This window comes from Lissotriton vulgaris, chromosome 9 (assembly GCF_964263255.1).
Source record: "Lissotriton vulgaris chromosome 9, aLisVul1.2, whole genome shotgun sequence".
NCBI classification, from domain to species: Eukaryota; Metazoa; Chordata; class Amphibia; order Caudata; family Salamandridae; genus Lissotriton; species Lissotriton vulgaris.
This window is the reverse complement of record NC_141697.1, coordinates 153,177,958-153,194,683: the sequence shown is the minus strand read 5'-3', so window position 1 is coordinate 153,194,683 and position 16,726 is coordinate 153,177,958. Positions and strand designations below refer to the sequence as shown.

General features: G+C 43.8%; 1 protein-coding gene across 1 annotated transcript in view; it reads right to left on the bottom strand.

The window, feature by feature from the left end:
• Nucleotides 1-16,726, bottom strand: part of DNAL1 (dynein axonemal light chain 1) — a 230,562-nt gene that overhangs the window by 35,240 nt on the left and 178,596 nt on the right. The window contains exon 6 of the mRNA XM_086937248.1: nt 6,175-6,301. Coding sequence (XP_086793374.1) covers nt 6,175-6,301 — 127 coding nt within the window. The remainder of the gene's footprint in view (nt 1-6,174; nt 6,302-16,726) is intronic.

Below are 16,726 nucleotides of genomic sequence, written 5' to 3'. Positions count from 1 at the left end.
CTTTTGAGTTTTTGCAATTTTGCTCAATATTGAAGGAACTGATCTATTACACGTCTGTTAACATTGTACAATTTGCACATAAGAACATACTAGCTAGTATTTTCCTGCAATCATCGATGAAATTAAGATTAAAACATGAATCCTGGTATTTCCATGAAACAGTAAACTCTTTAAGGCAAGGTCATTTGATATTATTCAGGACATCCTGGCAATAATATATTTGCCACTACATATCACACCTGCCAGGTAATTATCAGTAATTGAAAGTACCACATTTTCAGAGTTGACTGTCGAACCGTCTTCTTTTCTCAACGGGGGCTGATACCCTTTATTACAAATAAGCCTCTTATTAAACCTAAACTGCACGTTGTTCACACCCCACTTTAAATGAATTGCCAAAAGGAATTCACAAGAAAATGTAACGAAACTGTAGGAATTGAGTTATTAAAAACATTAGTAAGTATTACCCACTCAGGCCCCAAATTACAGTGACTGGGTGTTTTTGAGAATTACTCATTCATATATTGTTTAATATTTATAGTTCCCTATAAAATAGTCAGTAAGGTATGTAACTATCTTAAACAGTTGCCCCAAATCACTATGTTCTAATATATGACTGGAACTGATGTGCTATTGATGTCATGGGTGCTGAACTAGTTTATTCTGAAGGATATCTGAGGCCTTATAATACTTAGAGCACACTGTCCTTGCTTTTTCTATGGCGCTTCTTTAATAAGGTGCGCTGGTGCAAACAGGGACAGTCGTTCTCAATGAACTGGGCTGCCCTCACTGCAGTTATGAACTTGCAGCTGCCCTCAGGGCAGTGCAATTAAGGTGGAGCAGCTGTTTGAAGCAACGACTAAGTCTTTCACATTACTGGCAGCACCAAGCCTGCACTTTAGACAGATATCCCCCTGAAGGCAGGTGCAGTGAGTGATGGCACTGTCCTGCAGGGAAGTGTCTGGGGGTGGAGGGGTGTCCATGGCACTCTCGTTCCCACCTTTCAGACGGTGCACTAACTATAGTGACGGCCCATTGATTCACATACTTGAATCTTCCCCGTCATCGAGGTGGGACTCCCACAGTAATTAAATTAATAGTTAGAATTTTTTATTGACTTAGACTGTCATTACATTTCCCATAAGTTTGTGTAGCAAACTACTAAGTGGCTTTGCACCTCAGAGTTTGGAGCACAGGTGTGTAAAATAGACTATAGAGTTGGTGAAAATCAATGAGGTGAGCAACTAAAGGGGAGGCAGGTGTAGCATTTGAATCTATGAAACATATCAATGCTGGAGAACCGCAGTGCACATGTAAGTAACTTTTTTTTCTCTCAAGTATTGAATCTTTCATAGGTTCACATGCTTGAATATGAATAGCTAGCAGTAGGCAATTGAAAAGAACGGTAATACAACCAGTTTCAATGTGGGGCGGGTAAGAAAGATTTACAGATGTGTGTAATGCAAATGCACTTAATAATAACTTTAAAATAAACAAAACAAGATTACCTTATTAGAATACATTTCTAAGAACTGCTTGTCCCACTTCTGTGTCTTTCTTGTTGGTAGCATCTAGACAATAGTGTTTTGTAAATGTATGCTTGTATGACCATGTGGCAGCTCTGCATAGGTCAGACACTGGTTCTCCTGCGCAAAGAGCTGTCAAGGTTGCCACATTTCTGGTGGTGTGGGAGCGCACCTTGGATGTAAGCAGTCTTCCCATTTTCATGGCGGAAGAGGTGTGGCGCAGCGGCCAGGGTGCCCGAGTACAGGGTTCGCGGTTCCATCCCCGGTGCCCGCGGCAGGTTTGCCCAGCACCATGTGACTGTGGGAGTTAGCTTGCTCAATATTCCCGAGGGCCCCTAGCGCCGAGGTACCACTTTGGAGGTAGCTGTGCGCTTTACAAATACTGGTATTTCACTTCATTTCATGACAGAGTTATAGCTGCAAATAACCATCTTGCTATTGTTCCTCCTGCCACTGGTCGACCTTTTCTCGTGGGAGCGAATGCGACCAGAAACTGATCAAACTCTATGAAAGATTTAGGAACTGATTTAGATCTTGGCGGACCCGTTATCTAGTCACAACATTGACAGATATCCTTCCGCCGAAATATAAATCCCATTATATCCTATGGGATTTATATTTTGGGCGATGGGATATCAGTCACCATTGTGATGGAGTAACTCATCCGCCAAGATCTAAATCAGGCCTTTAGTTCTTTCTAAATAAAACTTGAAGCATCTCTTAAGGCCAAGATTGTGAAGTACCTTTCTGTTCCACTTGATGGATTTTGAAAGAATGTTTTTAAGACAATTAGTTCATTAAGGTGAGATTCTGTGGGTACTCTAGGTATGAATCGACAATTAGTACGTAAGATAACTCATTTTTGAACTGCAGGTATGAATTCTTCACTGTAGAGACTTGTAGCTTACTGACACGTCTCCCATATGAATACGTTACCTACCTGTAATCCTAGTCCTCTTCCAGGGGTATCCTCATCAAAGTCAAAATCACGGAATATTTCCGCCCATGTGTGGGGACTCCAGAAATAACAAATAATATAAATTAAAAACATATATATACAGCTCTCTCTATATATATATACACATATATCATTTTTTCTCATTTATTATTTATTTATTTATTTTAGGTTTTTATAGAGCGCGTAGTCACCCTCGAGTATCCCAGCGCTGAAACCTCGTACTCCTAAGGGGGGGGGGGAGGACACTTCAAGTCGATTAGGGGAAAAGGAGGGTTTTCAGGGATTTCCTAAATCTTAGGAGGTTTGGTTCCGCTCTGAGGTTAGGGGGAAGAGCGTTCCAATTTCTGGCCGTGTTTACCGAGAATCTGCGACCACCAAAGCGGGTTTTCTTCATCCTAGGGACAACGATGAGGTTTCCCTGTTCAGACCGGAGCGCTCTAGGTGGTCTGTATGGGGTGATCCACTTGCTCAGAATGGGGGGTCCAACGTTGTGCAGGGTCTTGTGGGCCAGGCAGAGGGCCTTGAATGTGACTCTTTCCCTCACGGGGAGCCAGTGAAGTTTTCTCAACGCCGGTTTGGCCGATGTTCTTGATGGGGTGTTTGTGAGCAGACGGGCTGCGGCATTCTGGGTTTTTTGTAAAATCTGGTAGGTGGCTTCCGGCGCTCCGAGGTAGATAGCGTTGCTATAATCTAGCCTTGCTAGCACTAGACCTTGAATTAGCAGGAGGCGAGACTGGAATGGTAGCAGGGGAAGTACCTTTCTGCATGATCTAAGAAGCCCATAGCAGATGCCGGCTGTTTTCCTAGCCTGAGTCCTAAAGGTGAGACCTGTCTCAAGCCACACTCCTAGACTCTTTACCTCTGTTTTAGGGGAGGGGGGGTCACCCATACAGGCAGGCCAGATGTCAGGTGGGAGACTCGAGGATTTGTGGCCGAGGAGCAGGATCTCTGTTTTTGACCCGTTGAGCTTTAGGTCAGAGTCGCTCATCCATTGGTGGACGGTGGAGAGACAGTCATGCAGGTTGGAGGGCTTTAGCTTGGGGTGTGAGAGGGTCACCACCAGCTGGGTGTCGTCAGTGTAGCTGACGATCGTGACTCGAAATGGGGCGACCAGCTCCTCCAGTGGGGCCATATACACGTTGAAAAGCGTGGGGCTCAGTGAGGAGCCCTGAGGCACTCCGCACTGGAGGGGGATTGAGGGGGAGCGGCTTTCTCCTTCCCAAACTTGGAAGGAGCGTTGGGAGAGGAAGGATGTAAGCCATCTCAGCGCACTGTCTTGTATGCCTGTGTTGTCTAGGCGCTGGGCTAGGACCTGATGGTTGACAGTGTCGAATGCCGCGCTGAGGTCCAGGAGGACCACTGCCACTGATCCTCCTGTGTCAATGATTTCCCTCGCTTTTTCTACGGCCGCCAGGAGGGCGGTGTCTGTCCCCTGACCTGGTCTAAAGCCAGTTTGGGAGTTTTTTAAGAGAAGGTTTGCCTCCAAGAAGTGGGACAGCTGTTTATTTGCAAGCTTCTCTGCAACCTTCCCTATCCAGGGGAGGAGCGAGATGGGTCTATAGTTGGACAAGTCCGTGGGGTCTAGTGACGGCTTCTTCAATAGACCTTTGACCACGGCCTCCTTCCAGCTTTGAGGGACTTCTCCTTGGGTAAACGAGGTGTTAATGAGGGCCGTGAGTCTGGCTGTAATGGTCCGAGCGATGTTTTTTGTGAACCGTACGGGCACTGGGTCGCTGGGAGCGCCACTTTTCGTGGCTGCTAGGGTGGTTGCCACTTCTTCTTCCGTGAATGGTCCGAATAGGGCTAGGCGGGGGGACTCGGATGAGTCCGTGGGATTTCTTACAATTAAGGCACAATCCTTGGCTGATCCGGGGGTGGCCTGATTGATTGTGGGTAGGGAAGAAAGGATTTTCTTAATTTTATTATCAAAGAAATTAGCCAAATTGGCGCATTTCTCCTCGGCTGCTTTAGGGTTCAAGGATATCTGTGGGGGGGCTGGGACTTGGAGAATGCAGCCCCCATATAGGAGGCGAAACAATACAATATACAAATGTATATACATACATAGAGCTGTATATATATATATATATGTTTTTCATATATATTTTTTATTATTTCCGGACTCCGCACATGGGCGGGAATATTCAGTGCTTATGGCTATTGATGAGGATCCCCTGGATGAGAAGTTAGTGCTAACAAAACGTCTGTTTTCCATGTTTAAGATGTTTGATGTCAGCTTTATGGACAGGTTCAAAAGGTCTTTTCTTTAAATGATTAGACTGTATTTAGCTGCCCAGTAATCAATATTTTTCTTATCAGTAGATAAGCTTTAAATAGCCCTTTTATGAATTTTTTTATTAACTTGTCAAACCACAGGGACCTTTACTTCCTAGAGCTTTGGTATCTTGAAATTGCCTCCAAATGTACTCTAATTGAGCTATGACATAGACTGGACTGAGCTAATGATAGAAGGTACAGAAGCTGTTGAGCTGGCTCCAATGAGAACGGGGGACACTGATTAAATGCACGCCAATTACAAAAACTCAGCCATTTTACCTTGTAAGACTTGTTCGAGGCCTCTGCTCTGGCTTTTGTCAAAATGTCTCTACATTGTTGTAAATATTTTGCATGTGAAATTAGTTGTATTCAAGATCCAGTCAACTAAGCTGTGAGAATCCGGGTTGTCTATAAGAACAGATGTTGACATACTAATCTCACCTCTCTGTGTTGTCCACCTAGATGCCTTCAACTGGGAGAAACCTGTTCATTCCACTACAGGTATTTTCAATCTAATAAGAGGGTTGACTACATTGCTCTGTTGGACATTTATTCACAGTCTTTATTTTGTTACAAATGCCATCAACTGTCTGCAATCAGACTCTAGGCGGTTTGCAACTCCCTTCCTGGAATGGTCCGCTTGTTCCTGTGGCGTATAGTATCTACCATTCTCTGCTCTGCCACATTTTGTAGACTGCTGGTCGGTTTATCCATGGTACACAGGTAGTAATAAAAAAAAAAATAGGAGTACCTCTTTTTTTCCTCCACAAATCACACATGAGGTAGCCAACACCAACCAGTCGCCCGCAGGAAGTCGGGGAGTAAATGGTACGCAATGATCCACCTAATATATAGCCATCCTTTTTTTTAAGGAAGATAGCATATTCCTGCCTGTTTCAGATTTCATGACAGTAGAGCATGTAGTGGTGTAATTGGCATTGGATGGGGTAAACAAGTGAACTGGTTTTCCCACATTTTTAGAAAGTCATCTCTCTAAAACAAGCCTCCTGATACTGGAAGTTAGGGTCATCTCTTGTGGCCCATTGTTTTATGATTAATATATGACTATTCTCCGATTTTCAAGATTTTCAAGGCACTGTTGACAGCAAACAGCGACGCACTGCAATACTTGGTACACTTTTCTGAGATGTGGCAGACTCAATATGAGCAATAACTTGCATATATTTAGACTGATGTTCTATTGTTATATACATGACATTTCATACACCAAGGATATATCTTTAGCCTTTTTCAATTTTAATATATATCTATTGGATATTTTTAAAAAAATAGATAAATAAATATCTCCATCTACTACAGAATTAAATCCCTTAATCAATTTTTCTATCTGACTTGATGGTAATTAACATAAATTATCATAAATCAGCACAGAGAAAGCAGTAACTTTCTTACCCCAATCTTTCACAAGATTATTGGACATATACAGAACCTTCAGTTTTTTCATGACATGGATGCCTCTCAGTTTCTCAATTAGATTGTAAGAGATCCATAGCTCTTCTAAAGTATCACCAACTGCTTCCTGAAAAATAATACTTTTATTAAGGGGCCACAGCATTTGTAAACATTTTCACCTGCAATTCAAGTAACACAATGTCACATCTAAACAGTTTCTGTGGTAGCCACTCAAAGATTTGTTTCACTTGGTTTTCTCTCAAGGTTAGCCAATCTTGTTTTATGATTGTTTGTGTTCAATTTTCGTCTAATAAAAAACAAAACTGAAATATAAGCATGTTATGCACTCCAGAGTTAGAAGGTACAGTCAGCGCTATCAATCAACGGCAACTCTCCATAATGTATCTAAGGTATCTTCAAGATGCACATCATCCTCCTTGCCTGCTTCCAAAGCACAAAAGACACTGCATAAGCTAGTCCTGACATTCTTCTACTGAGAGAACTGGACTACCTTACCTTTGCACTTTCAGTTAAGTTTTTTGTTTACATTTGTTTGTTTGTATTATTTACATTATTGTTGCAGAATTCACATGGTACATGGGAAAAATATTTAATGAGATCAGACTCATGGCATCTATACATATTTAATGTAATATTAAGACATGGTAGTTTGAGCACATTGGCTACGTCAGGCATGTATTTCGATTCACAGTACGTTAGCATCAATTACAATATGCCCAACGAGAATGGTAATAAGTGGCACCTGTTTCTATAGTGTATCATGTCTCAACAGAATCATGAACCGATCTACCCATTGTGACCTGGCTAGACCCATGCGATCTTTATTACAGGCAATAAAGCAATGCATATTTAATGTAGAAAAAAACCTTGTTAAAACAAACCGACACACTAGGCTCATTTCAGGCTATTATTGGTGCTTGCGTCATGCGAGTACCGATCCCTCAGTCCCAAGCCCCACCTCCACAAGATACCGAGTAGACAAAACATCTAGAGTCATCCCAGTTCCCAAGTACAACAGTACACATTCATGTGGTATCAATGACGGATTGTTATATGCGGTATCTGAGTTGTGGATTATTTGGTGTTTACGTTTAACCTAGTCCCGTCGCCATTTAGCGCATTATTACCGTTTGAATCATGGTCCATTTGTTTGAACTCCGACAACATCGTGTCCCAGTATTGCGCAATGGGATATTTACGCAAGCCAGCTATCTCCTCTCTGTGCAGTGCTGTGCTTTCCACCTGTGCCCATACCACTAGCGAGTTTTTCCAATTGTTGAGGGAAGGGGGTGTTTGTTCTTCCATTGCTTAGTGATTAGCCGTTTAACTACAATAAGACCTAGATCTGTGACTCTGGAAGTGACTTTATGTTTCTTGGGTCTGGGAATAAGCCCAATATGCATTGCTCACATGGGCGCAATTGGGCCTATCAGTGTAGGCCGCCAACGCCGCCGTCACCTCTTGCCAATATAGTTGTAGCGTAGGGCGGAATCACAGCATGTGTAGTAAAGTAGCGCCCACCTGTATGCATCGCAGGCAAACCGAGTTAGTTGGAAATAGCTGTTTAGCTTGTCTGGAGAAAGGTACACTATGTGTGTGATGTAGGTCTGAATAACACGAAATTTGGCATTTTGTGGTATCTGTGTGGGGCTAGCCAGAATCATGTCCCACTCGCCATCCATCCATGCAAAGCCTATGCCAGCCAATATATAATGTGATTTCCGCTACCCAGAATATGTATGTACTGGATCAGAAGGTGCATTTCTGGTTCGGTGTTCATGTCATCGTATGTGATCTGTTGATTGAGTTATGTAATAGGAATTGGCCTACTGGCAAGTCTGTCAAAAGGTATCAGAGTACCAGTACCGTCAGCTTATAGATCGCCAAGTGGATGTATCCCATGCCAGTGTAGGAGCGTACTATTGGGGGTGGCAGTTTTGTTTCTCTGAGTCCCCAAGAGGGGCAGTACCGGGGCATATGGAGTTGGCTCCTGGTGATTTTATAATCCATATTAAGTATAGCCAGTGGCCTATAGGATCCTAATAAAGCCGGATCGCTGCCTGGTTTGGGGAGGGAGACCAGCAATGGCTCTCTCTGTGTGGTTGTGAATGTGAAATCTGCAAGTGCATCATCATATACTCTTTTGAGCTGTGGCGCTAGTATATTGGCGTAGGCTTTGTAGAATTCGGATGGAAATCCATTCGGACCTGGGGTTTTCCCTGTGGCCAAGGTGTGCATACTTGCCAGTATCTCTTCCATGCGTCAAGCTCTAGCCTCTGCTCTGGTTTTGGCAAATCTCGCCCGCTGTTATATTGACTGTGGATTTGTTTTGCACTTTTAGTTAATTCTGCACATCAGACAAAGCCCGAAGACATAGTCACCACTGGCTGACGATGGAGAGGCCCAGGATAAGAATGGCAGAGATCGGATAATAGCAAATTTACAAAAACATAACCTCATAAAACAGATCGAGCATACAGGATACACAAGCATTTATCCACAATAAGTACAGAAACAAAGGAATCAACATAAAGAAAGACACAATGAGCGTTTGGAACAGCAAATGTACAAATGTAATCATCCGTCTGTGTTAGTAGGAGGGAGAGATGTACCTTACCTATCAACCCACTATCCCACCCTGCCTAATAGGGAGGGTGGAATTAAAATACAGATGGAAAACGGGAATATAAGAGGGGAGTCAAAATAAAGAAAGGGTGGGAAAGTGGGACTCCTGAAAAACATGAGCTGGGAGGGGAATTGGTAGAAAGTAACGTGGGGGAGTACCTGGAGGTGTAGACTACATTAGGGACAAAGAGGTGGAATAAAGATTCATATAGTCGCATAGTCTGGGTGGGGAGAAAGAATAAAATGGATGTTTCCATACGAGGTGTCCGTTCTCGGATACACTCCACAATCAAATGTCATCTATAGATGCCTGGAAAATAGGAGTAATCACAAAAGAGGATAGGCCCAAATTGGACAGGGGTCAGGTAGGCCGTTTTTAAAGTACAAACACAAAAAAGCACCTAGCCCCGTTCTGCTTTATGCTCTTCTATTTAACGAGCTGCAAACAGACAACCACTCTATCTATTTGCATGGATTATGTATTTATCCACTTCGGTTCAATTTATTTTTTAGAAATTTATTTTTTCGAAAATTCAATGTACAGGAAAGACAATTCAATTTCTAAAAACATATCTCATCAATCATCAAATACATTTTTGCTAAAACAAATTACTTAAATACAAACAATAATTCACAACCCACACTCACTCATTTCACTCATAAACATCATCCACCCTACAACTAATCTATCAAACGTCACCCACTCACTCTCTCACACACGGGAAAATATTATTTAATGCAACTGGGGATACAATTCATCGCCATCCCTCTCAGAATACACAAATTAATTCGGAGTTTTAAATCCTCCGTTGAAAAATTGCCAGCGCGCTTTGAGACCCGGGCAACAGCTGCCGGGACTCTCCTCGGGGCTGCCTCTTAGTGGAAATCACCGTTTTCTGAGAACCGGCTTCATAGTCTGACTCAAAGATTATTGGAAGAACAGTAAGAACTCAATTCCATGCACGCTTTTAAAAGCGTGCATCAAACACGCTCTGCACCGGGAACACAGCCACACGTTAACTTAGAGCCGCTGCCCGTCCGGTCAGTGCCTGTAACATAGAAAAGTCCATATGGGTATATACAGGGAAAGGGAAACGCCCCTTTTTACATTATAAGCTGGAAAAAAATATACATAGATAGCTATATACATAGATACATAACACACGAAAGCTCCTTGATTATTGATTCTACTGAATGAATGTCGCAATTTTAATATATGCTTAGAGGAAAATTGTATATAACGCTTTTATATTTTCTTATTCCAATATTTATAATGGAAACGATATTGCAAAGGTTTTAATTAAACATACAAATAAAGTCATACCATAATTGGCCTATGTGGTCCTTCACAAAATAGGTGAAAAAAAAAATTGAAGAAAAGCACAGATCTAGAACACTACCATCTTGAGAAGGCTTCATCAAAGGTCAGACTGTTTGCTCCATTCTGCCTATCCTTTCCTCAGACACTGATATATTCTCTGTTTCCTTAAGATATGCTTCAGTTCCACCCAGTGTTACCTTTTAAGCCTTCAAAGACTTATAGGCATTTCATATATTTCCCCCTTCCCACCACGACCAGGAGAATCGGGGTCCCCAAGTACCTCTCCTTGTGTCCTTCCAAAACCTCCAATTAGCTGTATGACCCACCTCTGGACTCTTTGCACTTCTCAATCGACCTACCTCTTCCTCTTTCTCTTCCTGTATCCTGATTTTTGATACCTCACATTTCCTTCTATACAGTACAATTCTCCTTACCTCATCTATATGTCTACCTCATTTTTAACTCTATCGCTAATTATTCACTTTATCCCTCTGTCCTTCTGTCTCCCACCATCCATTCCTTTGCCTCATCAGAGCCAGAGACCAACTAGCCAGAGAGTTGCATATGCATAAAGAGGGGGGGGGGTAAAGCGAAGAATTAGGAGAAAATCAGCCAATTTAATTTAATGGGATGGTAAAAATCTACACAATATTGATTTAACTATCACTGTTGAAAAATGAATGCCAAGCGTGAAGAAGGATTATTTGTCAATACTAATATCTGGCACAGAAAGCTACAATTTCATGTGCATTCTCTCTTATTTTACTTTTTTTGCACTAGTCCACAAGCCACCCAACAAGTAACTTTACTGTGTATTTTCTACAATAAGTGAAACAGACTTGTTTGAAATGGATAATATATTCAAAGTTGTTCAAAACAGGAAATCACATTGTATAGCTTACCCAGGAAACTAAAAAGCATTGAGATAGCACTGTTCTGTGTATTGCGTCTAAGAATGAACACTATCTTCAAACATCAACAAGGTGATGAGTGTCCCCTTAAGGAGGTCAAATTCCTAAAGAAAGTTGCAAGGAAGATTGCTTTGTTAAAATAAAAATCAAAGACTAATTTTGGATTTAAAGTGCCGGTCCTCATATCTGTCTAATTAAAATAATTTTGTTTTTTTTAAAGACCCTACTGGGTTCTTGTGAACAAAAAGCCTCAATGTTACTAAGCCTATGAGGTAACGAGCACTGGGAAAGCTGCTTTCCATGAATGGCTGTTTTTCATTTATAAGGGAAGACAGAAGGGCATTGAACTTCAAGGCATAGCCAGTTCGTACTACATACAACAGTCATATGTCCCAGCTAAGATTTTCCACTGGGAAAAAATGATAAAAATGCTCCTTTCAATCAGAGAAATGATAAAAGAAGGGTGTTGGCTGGAGATTTATCCACAGCCACAAATAGTTGTTGACTGCCTCTACTACTATTGTCTTTGCTGGTCTTACTGCTTATATTGAGCAACTGCTACTGATATTGTTATCGGAAAGAAGATTGTGTTGGTAATACCTTTCATCTCCAGATTTTCAAAATTAACAACAAAACTCCATTTTTCTTGAAGCTGACTGAGGAAATGTGAAACTTCAGGACTTTTTACTGGGCATTTGGGGTATGAAGCCACTGAGGTGTAAACAAAAGAGTTATTCATAGACAACCAATGAGAATGCCCCCATTTCTCTGTTGGTCAGTCATGATAAAATTCAGAACACACAAAAACCTCCCACAAAGCTTTATTGTGCTTACTTATGTGCTAAGTTGCGTGGTCTGCTTCATGGTACCTCCAGGTACCACAAACCTTTTGCCAAAACGCATAACAGCACTATCTTCTTTCTACCATGGGTGAGTTGTGTTTGTTGGGGTTAAACCACATCACTTACAGGCCAATGAGATAACAACTCGATAAAGTGGAGGATCCATTTACAGGAAGATGTGGTCTTGTTCAAAAGCTCTGTACTTCCTTGAAGGTGGATTCACATCTGTGGCCAGAGTAAAAAGAAACTGTCCACTGCCTGTCCCAATAAATCAGGAAAGAACTAAAGTATAGGCTTTTTGGCATACATATTGATCTTGAAATGTACCTACATCATCAGGAGGGGAAACTCAACACTACAAGGTTGTCAAAAAAGTAGGGAGATACGTCTCCATTTCTGGATTGGCTGTATAATCCACCTAAGGGCTCTGGGTATATATATTTATCTAGAAATAAGATAAAAATGTTCTGGTATATTTTGCTCACCTTTGCAATCTTGAACAACATGATGGTTTCAGAGACCTACAGTGATAAGAATTCCTTAAACATTGACTTGGGCTTCAGGACAGTTTGAAAGCTTGACGTAGCAAGAACAAGTTGGAGTCTTTGTTCCAAGCCTTAATATGGGGAGGTGTGTCCATTGAAGTTACATTCTGAATTTCTCTATTTGTTGGTAATGACACACCAGTGAAGTTCAAGGGGCTGGAACTATATTTAGGAGAATGCTTTTTTTCCACACGGATGCTTTTTTTGTTTTCTAAAAACCTTTATTGATAAGTCGGATTTAACACAGCGTGGTGCCTACAACCCCAACTGGCCGGCAGCATAAACACTTAAAAAAAAGAAAAATACCCAAGCATTCTGCTGGGTCGTACACAGCAAGTCGCCTACAACAACTTTGGGCCAGCCGTGTGAGCTAAAGCATTGCAGACAACTTAAACAGGCTTTAAAGGGATAGTAAGCAAAGTGGAACAGGAGGGTCCAAGTCAGGAGCTGCAGTAATAGCTTTGATGAACTGGTGTCTCCATGTAGGCATTGTCAGGGCGGACGCTGTCTTGCCTCCCAACTTTTGCTACTGAGGGGGCCCGGCTCTCCAATAATCCCTATCCTGTGCGTTAAGATGTGTCATATAGATGGGTGTGCATTGATACCGGAGGCCAGGTTGGCTCAGAGAGGAGGAGAAAGGAAGACTCTAATCGTGTCAACTAAACAAAAACGTAATTAAACAGGCTGTGATGTAGTATAAAGTGTGGGTCATCGTGCCTATTCCAAATAATGAAGGGGGTGAGGAGGGGGGCCTTGCGGAGGCAGTGATCAAGATATGTCCTGTGAGCCGGGCGTGTGCACAACTTAATTGCCTGGGAAAACCTAAAGGGCTGTGAGTTCTGGAGGACTGAAGTATATGAACTCAATGCACATTAGATAGGTTATTAATGGATTCCATATGCGCTGAAATTTCTTTTCGGTGTTCGCTAGGCTGTGAGAGAGTCGTTCCATCACCTAAATGTGCCAGACTCTGGCCAACCATTGAGCTACCGGAGGGGGAGAGGTTTGCTGCCATGTGCAAGCTCTGAGTTGCCGCAATGCGCGGACTAAATTGCTGATGAGGGCCCATTTTGCCCTGGTCATTGCCTTCAAGGTAGGGGGGTGTATGCCTAGGATTGTCACTTGCTGCAAGTGTGGAAGCGGGTACCCCACAACTCCCTTTATGTGCCCCAAGACTTCAGTCCAGAAGGTGGCTATAACCTGACACGACCGCCAAATATGATATAGTGTGCCTTTGCCCTTTCCACAGTGCCAGCAGAGATTGGAGGCCATGCGGTACGTAACCACCAGACAAGAGTGCGTGTAATACCATTGGAGCATTAATTTGTATGCAGTTTTACAGGAGGTAATGCTACAATATGTTTTGGGGATATCTTACCATGTGTCCGACTGGTTGGGGGCGAGGTCTTCCGGACTTGCTTGCTGCCAAGCAACCTGATAGTTATGGCTGCGAACGGGTGTCCAGTGCTGCAGTACCGGTTATGTTTTAGAAATCAGTCCCCTAGTACTGCCAACGGCCCACACCAGTTGTTTGAATAGTGTAAAGGGACATGTTGTCGCCATCAAAAGCCTAGAGGTGGAGAGCCAGTGTCGTAATTGCATGTATTGAAGCCGCGCCGTAGAGGGTAGCGTGAATTCGTCCCGGCAGGCGTCAAGCATCTTCACGTTGTCTCCGACTAAATGGTCACGAATCGTCTGCCAGTTCCCGTGGCTCCTGTGTCTGAATGCGTGCACCGGGAAGCCTGTTCAAAATTCCAGGTTGCGCGCAAAGGGGGTATTCAGGAACATAGTGAATCCCTTTTTAACCGCTATTTTATCCCAGGTATCCAGTACTGTTTTGGTGGGAGTCACGACGTAGGCACTTCGGGGGCGGGTGTGTTTAGGTAGCCAAGCAAGGTCCCACAATGGCCGGCACGCCACCGCACAGTCCATGTGCTTTTCGCTTTCACGCACCGCCCGCTCGGAGATATGTCTTAGATGAGCCGACCTAAATATTCTATCAAATTAGGGCAAGCCAGGGCCCCCTGTCCGGCAGGACAGAGGGGGCCTAGCTTGCTCTATCCGATGTAGTTCCATTCCATACAACGGTGCGCAAGTCCCTCTGGAGACGCTGAATGTCCACCAGTGGGATCGGTATCGGCAAGGTCAGAAACAGGTAGAAGACCTGCGGCAGAATGTTAATTTTATTAATATTAATACGTCCCAGCCAAGAGATATACAGTGGCTTCCATCGCTGGAGGTCGGCCAGCATTGAGCGGCGCAGTAGGATCCAGTTAGCACTAGACCAGGAGGCGATCGAAGGGGTAATTCAGATTCCCAGATATTTAATAGAATCTGAAGCCCATTGAAAAGGAGTCAGGCCTTGCAGCATTCCAGCCTCTGAGGCCGGGATGTTAATGTTGAGGAAGGAGGACTTAGAGAGATTTATCTCGAAGCCAGACACTGCTGCAAAAGTCTGCAAGCTATCAACCACACATGGGAACGAGAGTTTAGGTTCAGTCAATGTGAATAGGAGGTCATCTGCGAACAGGTTGATTTTGTGGGTTTGACCGCCGAATAACAGGCCCCCTTATCCCTTCAGTTTTCCTCACCTTTAGCTAACGCGAAGAGCAGGGGCGTGAGAGGGCATTCCTGTTGCATACCCCGATGAAGCGAGATCGGATTCGTAGTCCACCCATTGTCCCTAATACAAGCGGTTGGTGCCACGTATGATGCCATAACCTTTGAGATAAATTCCCGTACTACACCTATTTTATCCAGAATGGCGCGAATATAGGACCAATCAACCTTATCAAACGCCTTCTCCACGTCGAGCGACAAAAAGCAGGTGGGGATATTCAAGCGCTGCGCCTTTTCGATTAGGTCGGCTATACGTCGAACATTATCTACACCCTATGGCGGATAAACCCTACCTGGTCTGGGTCAATGAGGTCCGGAAGATAAGTGTCGAGACGTATAGCTAGTATTTTAGTAAAACGTTTGGCATTGGTTTTAAGCAGGACAATGGGACGGCAGGAAGAGCATTGCACCGGTTCCTTGCCCTGCCTTGGAAATGACGGAGATCTCGGCCATCGCCATGGGGGGCTTAAGGCCTGTCTCTCCCGAAAAGGAGTTAAACAGTCTCAGGAGGTGTTCTTGCAAATGAGGAAGAAAGAATCTGCAGAAAAGCACAGGGTGCCCATCTGGACCAGGCGCTTTGCCTAGGTAGCCATGAGCCAGCAGCACGTAGCTCCTCTATCCTAATGGGAGCGCCTAAGAGTCGCATGTTGTGTGGGCAGAGGGTCCCACTTACAGTCAGCAAGGTAAGAGTGGAGCCTTGTGGGAGAGGGATCTTCTCGAGAGTAGATTTGCTGTTAATACTCGTGAAAGGCCTCAGCTTTGTCCCGTTCCGTTGTTACCCATGTAGCTACACTTGTCTGTATCTTAGCGATGTGGGCCTTGGCCTGGCGCAGTTGCCGGGCCAATATCCTGACTACCTTATTACCGCCCTCATAGCACTTTTGCTGCAGAGACAAGAGAGCACGCTCTGATTTACCCGTGTGGAGGGTGCGCAACTGGCCAGGCAAAATAGCTAGTTGTCATTTGGTCCGTCGGGTTGTGGCTTCTTTGTCCACCCGCTCTAGCTGTTTGATCTCAGCCGTGAGTTTAGCTTCCACTAATTTCGCCTCCCTGGCCCTGGCGATGGCAATAGACGTTATCGTGTCCCGTATCGTAGCCTTAAACCCATCCCATAGTGTGTGTAGGGAGACGTCCGGGGAAGTGTTAAGTTGAAAATATTCAGGGATTCCATTCCAGTTTTCCTCTACATCCACCAGCTCACGCAGCAGATGCGAGGGCATGTGCCATCATGGAGCACTAACCGGGCGAAAGTTACAGTCTTCCCATGTGAGCTCAAGATGGGCATGATCAGAGATGGATTTTTCCGAAAGTTCTGCTGCGCGGAGGCACTTAAGAAGGGAGGGGGTGACCAGTGCATAGTCGATACGCAAATAGGAGGTGTGTACGTGTGAGTAGAAGGGATAATCTTGAACATCAGGATTTTTGTATCGCCATGCATATACCAGCCCCCAACTCTCAATGTCGGTCTTAAGATGCACCGAAATGGCCCCAGCATTTTTGAATGTTGTTCTGCTTCGGTCCATCGAGGGTTCCCAAACTAGGTTAAATCGCTGCACACTATGATGTCCCCACCCACTCCAGTGAGCTGTTCGCGCAAAACACGTCTGATGTTTGCATCCTGTGCGGGGTTTGGGGTGTAAAGATTAAGCAGTGTCAGCTGGGATTTTT